Here is a 12,563-nt window from a genome sequence, read left to right as displayed (position 1 = left end):
ACTTTTTTTTTCTTTCTTTTTAAGAGTGACACCAACAAAAATCACATTTCCATCTGCAAACTTATGCTTGTCCGAGAAACATCTAACATCACTTCAACCAAAAAAAACTTACAGTCAGTGGGATTTTATGGATTGCTACTTTCATAGTTGTGGTTGCTCCCTCACTGCCTTACACATTAACATGCTGGTATCACTCACACACACACTGCCCTGGGAGAAAGTTCAGATGTAGTCTTTTTACTGACTCTGCTAGGGAGTGCCAGTAGCAGCAGTAAAGCTGAAGTCGAAACTGAAGCGGCAACAGACCACTGTGAGCACAGAGAGGAAAAGCGAGCTTAAGCACATTTGGTGCTGGTGCTCTTCAAGCCTGCTGATAACACCTTTACAAGCACGAGCAGCGGAACAGAAATCCCCTCATCTCCGCACCCAATACATACTTTTGCTAAAAATTTTAATGTTTAATTTTAAACGTTGTTTAAAGGGTGATTTACCAGAATCTTTATTTTTTAAAATTGGCCAATATAAAAATAATCAAGTTGACAAAGTCCTTTATATTACTGAATCAAAGGTAAATAAGAAATAATATAATGTGTGAATGTGAAGAGCTGCATATCACTAAATCAAAAACAGTGAATGAACAGCTGAATTAAAATTTCCCAGTATAACACACAAAATAATAATTAATTTTTTTCAGAAATCAAAGTACAATAATCTTTAAAGCCATTATTTTATTTTTAATAAAATGATTTAACAATTTACAAACATAATTATTCATATTTTCTAATCACACTGTAAACTTTATCAAATGCAACTAGTTGCCTTGCACTTATTTATTTTTTTAATAAACTAAGGGGGTAGGGTAGAGAAATTCCATAAAATGAGCCTGCCTTTAAAAATTAAGTATGGAATATATTATAATGTTCCTTATTTTCAAAAGGTAACCCCCCAATAGATATACGGTCCACTTAACGTATATGAAATTGCACATTGTTCAAATACTTTACTCTGTACAGTAGTATATTTTGAATTGCTCATTGTTAATTACTACAGTCTTCAAAAAGGTAGGATCTGAAGCATTAAAAATGATCTAATCATTCATCTCCAGTTTCACACACACTACTCCATTTTTGTAGTTCCTGGGAATCATTTATATTCCATATTTTGGCAAAAGATTTTAGCCTTTTTCTGAAAAACAAAACCACAAAAATCAAAATAAGGACATGTATTTAAATTTCCAAATACATCAATTAGCCACTGAAAACACTGAAACTGTTTTAAAATATTTTGCATGCAGTAAAAAAGGATCAGGACTTACGAGCTCAAAGTAAAATCTTCCAGTAAGTCAAAACACTGTGCTAACAGTGCCCACTGTAAATATGTGGGTAAAATTTTCTACAATATACATTTAATATTTTTGGGTCACTATGATAGGCTCATGAAATCCAACAAATTCTCTTCATGAGGCTGCTAAGGTACAGAAAGCAACAAACAAATGGAACAAAAGTCTGAGCACAATGTAAGTCAATGAAGAGAAATAGGAAAGTGGTTTACATAGATAAGAATATTAAAAACAATACCAACATTCATTTAATAGCAGTACTACAAGTATATATTTCAGCAATGGAAGAGGCTGGAAGAAATTTGAGATATATTCTCATAATTTATAAGTAAATGTGCATATCCAATTCCTTTTTTTAATTTTTGAGGCCCAAAAAAGATAGTGTGTCAGAGAAACTAAGTAGCAGCAAGATATTTAAAATGAGTGAGAATGTATTTCTGATATTTCACGTGAATATGAAAAGCTAGTGAAGTGCTCAGATATATCCAATTAATGTCCCCATATAACATGCAATGGAGGTACAGAAAAAAATTGACAAGTCAGCTGGCCTTGCAGGTCTAGTGGTAGCACAATATATTGCTATGTAAGGATCCAGTTTTGATCCTCAAGATCATGTCCACATTTCCAGATGGGAAGCAGCTGAAAGCATACTAAATTCCAGTGGGAAGGAACCACTTCTTGTCAACTGCCCGTGATCCTATCTGGCAAGAGTCATGTTAACAGAAGAAGATGCATCTACCAGTAAATAATAGATGCATATTATCTAACTGACCATACTGCACTATTTTAAGAAATCTTTCTATCCCAAAAATATGAGTGCTTTTCCTTTTTTTGAACATTTCATTTTAAAATGTAAACATTCACAATAGTCAATATTACTATTAGAACCTGGTTGAGTATTTTTTTTTGTCAGAAAATGCTGATTCATCTAAAGGTCGCAATTTTGTTCTGATGTAGAATGGGGAAATTTTGAAATCTCAAAAATCATCATAGGACAGGAAAACCACCTCCTATCAGCCCAATAACGCTTTTGTCTTTGACAAAGAGTATATCACAAAGTAATGCTGCAGATCAAAGAAATGGGGATATTTCAACAGGAAAAGTTTCTCAACTCAGACCAATAATTGGAACCTGGGTCTCTCACATCCCAGGTGTATGCCCTAACCATTAGGATATAGAGTGAGTTGCTTTCTTTTTCTGGCCCAATTAATATTTAATTATACAAGGGGAAACAGATCCAACAGAAGACACTGAGATACACCCATTCTAGAATAGCCAGCAGTCTGGTGGGTCAGGACACCTGCCCAGGAAATCTCAAAAACGTTCATGGAATAGGAAAACCATTTCCCATGCAGTACTAATTACTATCAGTCCAACAAAGCTTTTGTACCTGACAAACAGCGTATCACAAATTATTGCTGCAGATTAAAGAAATGGGGATATTGTAGCAAATCAGCAATTTTTTTTATAATTCTAAGAGTCAGAAATATAAAGCAACAAATCTAATTATTATTAAAATAGTTAAAGTCAAATTCCTTGGGTAAGAGCATCTGCAAAACACTCTGATATTAGTAAGATTATAAAACTGAAATGAATGGCATGAATAGATATATCTGTAAGAAAATGTTTTTATCAAAAAGTAAAAACTGGAAGAAAGAATTAGGCACTATACAGATGGAAAACTTCTTATGGTATGCAATCAAATGATGTTTGATAATTTTGGACTAGATAACATACACATTACTTTAAGCCCCAGATTCTTGAAGGAAACATGAATAAAAGGATGTTATCTGCCAAGTATATGCAAGAGGTCTACACCATAGTGCGACGTGAACATGTGAACCGAAGACCACCTGGCAGCCCTACAAATGTCCTGGATGGGGACGTGGGCCATGAAGGCAGCTGACGAGGCCTGCGCCCGAGTGTGCCCTCACAGTGGGCAGCGGGGGAACCCCTGCCAGCTCATAACAGGAACAGATGCACGAAGTGATCTACTTAGAAAGCTGCTGAGTAGAAATCAGCTGACCCTTCGCGTGCTCAGCCGAGGTGACGAACAGTTGTGAAGACTTTCTGAACGGCTTGGTCCACTCGAGATAGGAAGCCAGAGCTCGCCTCACATTGAGTGTGTGGAGATGGCCTTCCTCAGTAGTGGCATGAGGCTTGGGGCAGAGGACTGGCAGAAAAATGTCCTGACCCATGTGGTAGGTGGAGACCACCTTCGGGAGGAAGGCGGAGTGTGGGCAGAGCTGGACCTTGTCCTTATGAAAAACCATATACAGCGGTTTGGAGGTTAGGGCCCTCAGCTCTGAGACCCACCTGGCCGACGTGATAGCTACCAGGAAGGCCGCCTTCCATGAGAGGTGAGACCAGGAATACATGGCCAGTGGTTCAAACGGGGCCCCCATGAGATGAGCCAGCACCAGGTTTAGGTCCCACTGTGGAACCAGGGGCTTGGAATATGGGTAGAGATGGTCCAAACCCTTAAGGAACCGGCCGGTCATAGCATGGGAAAACAGTGTGCCTTTGCACCGGGGGATGAAAGGCCGATATAGCCGCCAAGTGTACCCTGACTGACGAGGGCGCCAGTCCCTGGGGCCTCAGGTGGAGGAGGTAATCAAGGATAAGCTGGATTGGGGCGGCCGTCAGGGAAACACCCGGGCCTGCTGCCCACCTCGAAAACCGAGACCACTTCGCCACACAGGAGCGGCGAGTGGAGGGCCATCTACTTTCGAGGAGGATGTGCTGAACCTGTTCCGAGCATGTCCTTTCCTCGCCACCTAGCCACCGAGCAGCCACGCCGTGAGGTAAAGCGTTGCTAGGTTGGGATGGAGAAGGCAGCCCTGATCCTGAGAGAGCAGGTCCGGGCAGAGCGGCAACTGCCATGGCGGAGCTACAGCCAGCCCCGAGAGGGTCCTGTACCAGTGCTGCCTAGGCCATGCAGGGGCAACGAGAAGGACCCTGGCTTTGTCCATCTTTATTTTCTCCAGGACCTTGCTGATCAGAGGGAACGGGGGAAAAGCGTAGAGGAGCTGGCCTGACCAGAACAGGGTAAAGGCATCGGAGACAGTGCCCGTCCCTAGGCCCCCCCGGAGCAGAACCGGGGGCATTGTCGGTTCTGCCTGGTCGCAAATAGGTCCACCTGGGGAGTACCCCATCCTCAGAAGAGCTGGTGAGCCACTTCCGGGTGTAGAGACCACTCGTTCTCAGAGGAAAAATTCCTGCTCAAGCGATCCGCCCTGACATTCTAGGCGCCCGGCAGGTGGAAGGCTTCTAGGTAGACGTTGTGGGCTATTCAGAAGTCCCACAGACTGAGGGCTTCGTGGCAGAGGATCGGGTCCTGCCTTGCCTGTTGATATAGAACATCAAGGCCATGTTGTCTGTGAGGACCCTGACTACCTTGCTCTCCAGGTGCGAGCGGAAGGTCATACACACCAGTCGCACTGCCCTGAGTTCCTTGATGTTTATATGAAAGGGTAGGGCTTGTAGAGACCACAGGCCTTGGGTCTGAAAGTTCCCCACATGGGCCCCCCAACCCAGGTCTGATGCGTCGGACTCCACCTCCAACAATGGGGCCCTGTTCCTGAACGGGACCCGTTGGAGCATGTTGTTTGGGGCAGACCACCACCACAGGGAGGTGAACACCGAGTTTGGCACGGTGAGGACTTTGTCCATTCTGTCCATGGCCTGGGAGAACTGCGAGGCCAGCCAGACCTGGAGGAGCCTCATTATGAGTCTGGCGTGACAGACCACATATGTGCACGCAGACATGTGACTCAGCAGTTGCAGGCAAGCCCTGGCTGTAACCACTGGGAACCTTGTGACTGAGTCTATGAGCCCTTTCAGGGTCTCGAACTTGTCTGGTGGGAAAGGCCCTGGCTGACGTTGCATCCAGTAGCGCCCCAATAAACTCTGTGCATTGGACCAGGACTAAAGTGGACTTGGCGTTGTTTATCAACAGGCCCAGGGTAGTACATGTGGACAGGAGGAGCGCCACATGATCCCTCACCTGTGACCGGGATGTGCCTTTGACTAGCCAGTCGTCCAGATATGGGACCCCCTGGCATCTGAGGTAGGCCGCTACCACCACCACACACTTTGTAAAGACCCTGGGGGCAGTAGACAGACCAAATGGTAAGACCGTGAATTGGCAGTGACTCTGTTCCACCATGAAACGGAGAAAGTGTCTGTACCCCTTGAATATGTGGATGTGGAGGTATGTGTCCTGTAGATCGAGGGCAGCGTACCAGTCCCCGGGATCCAAGGAGGGGATGATGGAGGCCAGGGAAACCATACGGAACTTGAGTTTCCCCATGTGGTGGTTCTGGCCTTGCAGGTCCATGATGGGCCTGAGCCCGCCTTTGGCCTTCGGGATAAGGAAATAACAGGAGTAAAACCCCTTGCCCAGGAACTCCTTGGGCACTGCCTCTATAGCTCCTAGGTCCAGGAGCCGCCCCACCTCCTGCTTGAGCAGAGCCTTGTGAGAGGGGTCCCCCAGGAGGGATGGGGGCGGAGGGTGGTTGGGCGGGGAGGAGGTAAACTGAAGGGTGTAACCCTGGGAGATGGTGTTGAGGACCCATCGGTCCAAGGTAAGCCGCGACCATTCTGGGAGGAAAGCACACAACCAATTGGAGAAAAGGAGCTTTACTGTGGGAAGGTCCCTGCTGAGAATTGGCGGGGTACCCCCAAGCATCCCGTCAAAAATGCCCTTTGCCCATCTGCCTGACCTTAGAAGACCCAGGCTGGGGGGCAGGCCAGGATTGCTGTTGCAGGTGCTTTTTATAGTCCCGCTGCTTTTTGTGGGCAGCTTCGTACTTCGGGAGGGAAGCCTGGGCGGAAGCCTGCTGCAGCTTGAAACTTGGGTTTTGCTGGAGGAGAGACATAGAGGCCCAAGATCTGGAGGGTCGTGTGGGAGTCTTTCATGCCATGCAGCCTTGTGTCTGTTTCCTCAGCAAACAGAGCCTTCCCGTCGAAAGGGAGATCCTGCATTGACGACTGCGCTTTGCTGGAGAGCCCAGAGAACAGAAGCCATGACGCCCATCTCATGGACACCGCTGAGGCCATGGACCATGCAGCCGTGTCTGCTGCATCCGAAGTGGCCTGCAGGGATGCCCTTGCGGCCACCGCCCCTTCCTCCACAAGCACCTTAAACTCCTCCTTTTTGCGCTCCTGGAGGGAGTCCTCAAACTTGGGGAGGGATTCCCAGAGGTTAAATTCGTAGCGACACAGGAGAGCCTGATGGTTTGCTACTTGTAGCTGAAAGCTTGACGACGAATAAACTTTTTTCCCAAAAGTACCCAGCCTCCGAGAGTCTTTCTTCTTGGGGGTCGGGGCTGGTTGCCCCTGCCGCTCCCTGTGGTTGACTGACTTGACCACCAAGGAGCTGGGCGCCGGGTGGGTATACAGATACTCGTGTCCCTTCGTGGGTACAAAGTACTTGCGCTCCGCCTTTTTAGAGATGGGAGCCAATGAGGTTGGTTTTTGCCACAGGGCATTTGAAATTCTTGCCACTCTTTCATGGAGCGGCAAGGCCACCCTGCCCGGCGCTGAAGGGGACAGCACATTGAACAGGGAGTCTGAGGGCTCTTCCCTCTCCTCAGCCTGGAGGTAGAGGCTCGCTGCCACTTTTTTTAGGAGGTCTTGGTGAGCCTGGTAGTCCTCCTGTGGGACGGAGGGGGGCGGGGCCACAATCAGCTCCTCCAGACAGGGGGAGGCTCTTGCGGTGCTTTGGGTGTCATCCAGCACCAGAGGATCCAACACCTGGTCGGACTCCGGGCACGATACCGAGGACACGGGTCCCCCTGACCTTTTTTCTGGCAGTCGACAGATGGACGCCGACAGTGCTTCCGAGGCCCCGGCCACCGAGTGAGCCCTCACCGGGGGCTGCGCCAGAGGCCACGGTGCCCACTGGAACCACTGGGCTGGCCACAACGCTTGGTGCCATTGTGCTTGCTAAGGCACCGGCGGGGCTGGCTGTTCGGGCTGGCTAGCTTGACCTGTAGACGGGCGGCTGTGAGGGGAGGCCGGGCTGGTGTATGATCTGCTGCTGCCTCTGGTCCAGGAGTATCGGCAGTGCCAGGATCTACGTCGGCCACGGGACCACGATCTTGACGCGGAGAAGCAGCACCGACGGTAGTAGCTGCTCCGTGAACGGCCTCAACGAGCCGACCCGCATCGGTGAGACACCAGCGATCGACGCCCGGGGCTACGGTGTCTTGGCGGGGACTTGGAACTGGAGTCCAAGCGGGAATGGTGTCGACTATTGTGCCACGACCGACTGCGGTATCTCCTGTGAGACAAGGACCGTTGGCGATGTCCGCCATGGTCCCATTGGTATTCGGTTCGTGAAGACGAGCGGTGCCGGGAGTCCCGGTTGGACGGCACCCATCTAGACAGTCTGGCTGGCATTGAGGGCAATCCACATGGATTGAGCCCTGAACAGTTGCTAGGCGGTGAGCGGCATCGGGAACGTTCCCTCAACCGAGACTGGTACCGGACCAGTGGGGACTGTGGTGATCCCAGCGACGGCTTGCCTCTGGAGCGTGGGGCCGACATCAGTGGAGCTCTGGGCACCGGCATGGACATGACTTCCCTGGCTGCCTGAAGGGCTTTGGGTGTAGATGGCATCTGTACATCCGGAGAGGCTACTCCGCTCAATGTGAGTCGGAGGCCTAGAGCCCGATGGGAATCCAGGACTACCTGACATGGGCCTAACCTCTGTCCCAGACTTCCCTCGGTGCTGTTGCGAAGAGGGAGTCTTTCTGGTCGTCTTGGAGTGCCCCGTGGATGGGGAGCGGTGCCGACTGGATGATGGTACTGGAGGGTCTCCGCATACCGATGCCGCGGTGCTGGGTACCGGTTCGGAGCGGCGTGCTGGGGTCGGGGCCAGCGCTGACTCCGTCAGGATGGCCCGGAGCCTAATGTCCTTTTCTTTTTTGGTCTGGGGCTTGAAAGACTTGCAGATCTTGCACCTTTCACCGATATAGGTTTCTCCCAAGCAGCACAGACAATCCGCGTGCGGGTCGCTCCTTGGCACAGAGTGCCTACAAGAGCTGAATGACAAAGCCTGGGACGCGGGGCATGCCCCGGCCCGGGCTCGATGACTAACTAAACTAACTGAATTAGCTGACTACAGGTACTGCTGAACAAACGAAGAGTTCTGGGGACGAGCTGCAGCAAAGCTGGAGCTGAGTAGTTCCGACGCACCTTCACTGGCAGCAAGAAGGAACTGAGGGTGAGGGGAGAGCAGCCCCCCCTTATACAGCACCAGGCAGGCACCACTCCAGGGGTCGCGGGGGGGGAGGAATGCTCCCCCCTACGGGTACTGCTAGGGGAAAAACTACCGGCACCGGTGCACATGGCAAGCATGCATACCTATTGTGGAATAGACATGAGCAATCACTTGAAGAAGAACACTTCATTCCAGAAGGAAAGACCTAAAACTTTTCATAATAAACAATGCTTGCGACATTTTCTGAAGAACTCTGATGTCCCTATTGTTTTCAGCAGGACTTTTTACATTTAGCAGGGAAATAGTTTCGAGTCAAGGAGGTGCCTTTTGCCATCACTATGTAATTCTATAAAGATTAGGCAGAGTTGTAAACTGTTGAAAATCACTATTTTCTATCTGTGGTTCCCACAGTTGAGCTTGGTTTTGGCAGCATACCAAAATCTCACAACATTATGGCAGTGTACACGCAGTGCCCTATTGTGTCACTTCAACATTTATAGTTAGGACAAAATCCAAAACAGGCAAATGGATTATCTGGATGTTGCTGCTCATTTAAATACTTCTTCGCTTAGGGAGATGGGCATTGCATCAGAAAGCAGGAGGCTCTGAGTTCAAGAATCACTTCTACTGACTACTGCTGCTAATTCTGTACCCTTCACAATTCTTATTAAGCAAAACCTCATACCGCAAGGAAAGTTTTCACAAGCTTGAATCAGAACCCTGATCTCTAATATGGGAACTCAACTCCCATCTACTTAGCCACATTGCCTCTCAGAAAGAACCTACCATGATTTTCTCTCTGTCTAGGTTGTCTGTAAAAGAGGCCACTCATATATTTCAGTTTCTTGTGTTGTTGTCTACTGGCTGGTAGACATAAGATAACAGCCTTTTCCTGCTGACAGCTAGCATAGTTAGTTCTGTAGTTCAGGTGGTAGGATGCTGTGCTGTGCAGGAGTACTGAAGGCACACAGTTCAAATCTTAGTGATGATTCCTGGAGTTTACTACAGTTGCCGACAAATAAATTTTCTTTTGCTTTTTCCCTTTTTAAAAAACTACATATAAAAAGCTATCTTAAAAGAATGACTATGGAAGCTTAATTATAAGAACTGTAAAATTCAGACAAGCCAGAATTAATACCTATTCAAGATTAGGTTATAACGCTGCCTTAGCTAGTTTAAATTGTCTTCTCTTTGCAGAGTAATTTTTAAATGGACTTTAGAACCTCACACAGCAGACAACAGAATTAAGACATTTATGAGCAACTTGAGGTTTTACTTTTGAATTATGAACCATATAATACTGACAAGTGTAAATTACTGCATAATTTTTCTTCAACTCTTTATATATCCTCTATGTAGATATTAAGGTTTTATTGTTCTGGTCTTAAAACATGACAGGATAAGAATTGGCTTTAAGCTCTGTACACTGCTTAGCTCCAAAGGAATTTTTTGTACCCCAAAATAATTAGGACCTAAAAATTTGCCCTGGAAATCCTTCTGCCTATATTATTTATGATAATCAGAAAGAACTTGATCTATATTACATTGCTAAGAGCTGGTTTGATTTGACATTTCAGATGAGACTCAGAAAAAATCATTAAAGTTAGTAGAAGTCATTTTACAGTGCAGATCTATTATGTACAAACCAACAACATAAACAGAAGAATCCTTACAGACGTCAACATTTTATGAGTCTTTAAATCAGATGTAGAAATAAGTATTTACAGTACCTATCTGTACTTTTGACTAATCTGTTTACATACAGTTGTTAAAATGTTATAAGGTCGATAAGAAGTTATGCCAATTAATACACTAGAGAATCATCCCTCACCTATTGTATAAATCAGCCCCGACTGGAGCACCCTGTAGTGGCAGACTACGGCAGAAACGGTATGCCTTTCTCAGTTTCCCTGCTTGAGAGGCCACAGTAACTCCATGTCAGACTTTTTGCCTCAGTCACACCCTACTCTAGAGCCAGTGGTATTACCAAAATAGTGCAAAACAGTTGATAACAAAAGACCCCGAACATAGTCCATTTATCACCCCCCTGCACATAGTTCTTAAAATCACACATTTTCTTGTCCATCTACATAGCACATATCAAATTCTAGCATCTTCCGACACACCTGGGCTCCTTATCAGTCCTTTTCTGTCTCTCTCCCAGGATAGCCATCCCAGCCCTTCCAACTTGAGCATAACCCCACTCTTCCCAGTGGGGACCTCCACAGACCCTCTGCTGGAAGATCATCCTCACTGTTCCCCTTGGGCCCTTCTCAAGCATGAAGACATCAATGTGTATGCCCCTTTGCAGCTCCGCATGACCTTCAGCCCTCCCCAGCCCTGGCTCTTTGGGCTTGAGGAAGTCAGCCAGCAAACCTCTCTTGCTGTTCTCCTGCCTTCAGCCTTCCCCCAGGAACCATGTACAGCAGTGATACTCAGACCTCAGTGGTTCAGGAGCCAAATTAGCGATCAACGTTACCCAAAAGAGCCACAGTAGTGTGAATTAATTGTTACACTTTCTCTCTCTCTCTCTAAAATTCTCACAGCAAAATGACTGACCAAGTATTATATTTTATCAACTACAATTGGTTAATAACATAGTAATTGGCTGGTTAATAATTAAATCACACAGTGTTTTAATATCTATATTAAAGATATAGCAAAGAGCCACAGGAGACACATTAAAGAGCCACTTCGGCTCTCAAGCCTCAGTCTGAGTATCACTGATGTACAGTTTCCTTCAGGAACCTCCCAGTCTCCTGGGCTCTGGCAGCTCTCACCTGCCAATATCTCACTCCCAGGCAGTTCTCACCTGTCCTTCACCTGACCAACTCCTCCACTGTCTCAGTCTCTTTCCATTTATATGGCCCAGATGCCTTCTCTTAAGCCTAATTGGGAAGCAGATGATTAACCACAGGTACACTGGCTTCTTCTTTCTTAAAGGGTCAGTGTCACCCTGTGACACCTACATAATGCACAGTATATGTATAAGCACATATCTGAAGTTCAATATCAGTAAAAACATTAAAATCCCTAAATTTCTGGAAAATGTAAAGTTTTGAGGTTTATCAAAGCTAATACAAAGATATACTCTTAATTAAATCTGAAACAAAGTTCTCCAGGTCCTTCTCTATTTTTATAAATAGCTAGCAACTCTAAAGTCTTAAGTAAATAAGTTCAAATTATTTTCTAAATTAAAAATATCTGGGCTAAGCAATTTAAGACATCAACTAATCTTTTTAGTACGTATTAATAAATAAAGAATTATGTAAATAGACATCACATTTATATTTATTTTCTTCCTGAAGAAAAAGTAAAAATAAGTTTTAGAGGAACAAATTAGCTTCCTAAAAGTTGCTGTAAAAGATTCAAAATTGTTGCTGCCTACTCTAGTTCATATTTTAAAAAAACATACATACCACATATTTTAGGTAGTTTAAACCTTTGATAGGGTGACTAAATATAAACTAATTTCAATTATTTAATTTAGAAAGCTTTGACTAAAAAGGATAGCATGATTTCATATACTTTTTCAGGAGCTGTTTTCATTTTATCTTAATTAAGTATTTAAGTGTGTCTGGTATAACTCTTACTGCTCTTTTTGATACCCCATTTACTGGGAAAAGCTCCCCTACTCACATCTGAAGGTTTCATTACAAACAGAAGAATGCATCACAATTATTCTGACCTTTTCATATTCACTAATCCCTCAAGCTCCTTTGATTTGTGAGCTGCCTTCTTTAAGATTTCTTCAGGAACATCTGCTAATTTAGCAACATTTAGTCCATAACTCCTTGCAGCAACTCCTCTAGTTATTTGATAAAGAAAAGTGATAAATTCAGGATTCTCTTCATCTTCAGATCCTAGAGAATAAGAAAAAAAATCACTATTGTATCAACAAAACTCCTGCAGATTAAGTTGACAGAACAACAACATATTATCCACACAATTCATGCATCTTCCTGAATAACCATACTCTACGAGGAACATTAAGCC

General features: G+C 45.7%; 1 protein-coding gene across 1 annotated transcript in view; it reads right to left on the bottom strand.

Moving 5' to 3' along the window:
* Positions 1-805: 805 nt before the first annotated feature.
* Positions 806-12,563, bottom strand: part of MSH3 (mutS homolog 3) — a 183,605-nt gene continuing 171,847 nt past the window's right edge. Inside the window, exons 23-24 of the mRNA XM_074952796.1 lie at positions 12,256-12,430; positions 806-1,185 (exon numbers count right to left, since the gene is read on the bottom strand). Of these exons, the coding sequence (XP_074808897.1) occupies positions 1,092-1,185; positions 12,256-12,430 (269 nt within the window). The 3' untranslated portion in view covers positions 806-1,091. The remainder of the gene's footprint in view (positions 1,186-12,255; positions 12,431-12,563) is intronic.

The sequence above is a fragment of the Natator depressus genome, chromosome 5, assembly GCF_965152275.1.
Source record: "Natator depressus isolate rNatDep1 chromosome 5, rNatDep2.hap1, whole genome shotgun sequence".
NCBI lineage: Eukaryota > Metazoa > Chordata > Testudines > Cheloniidae > Natator > Natator depressus.
This window is presented reverse-complemented; position numbering and strand designations above follow the sequence as displayed.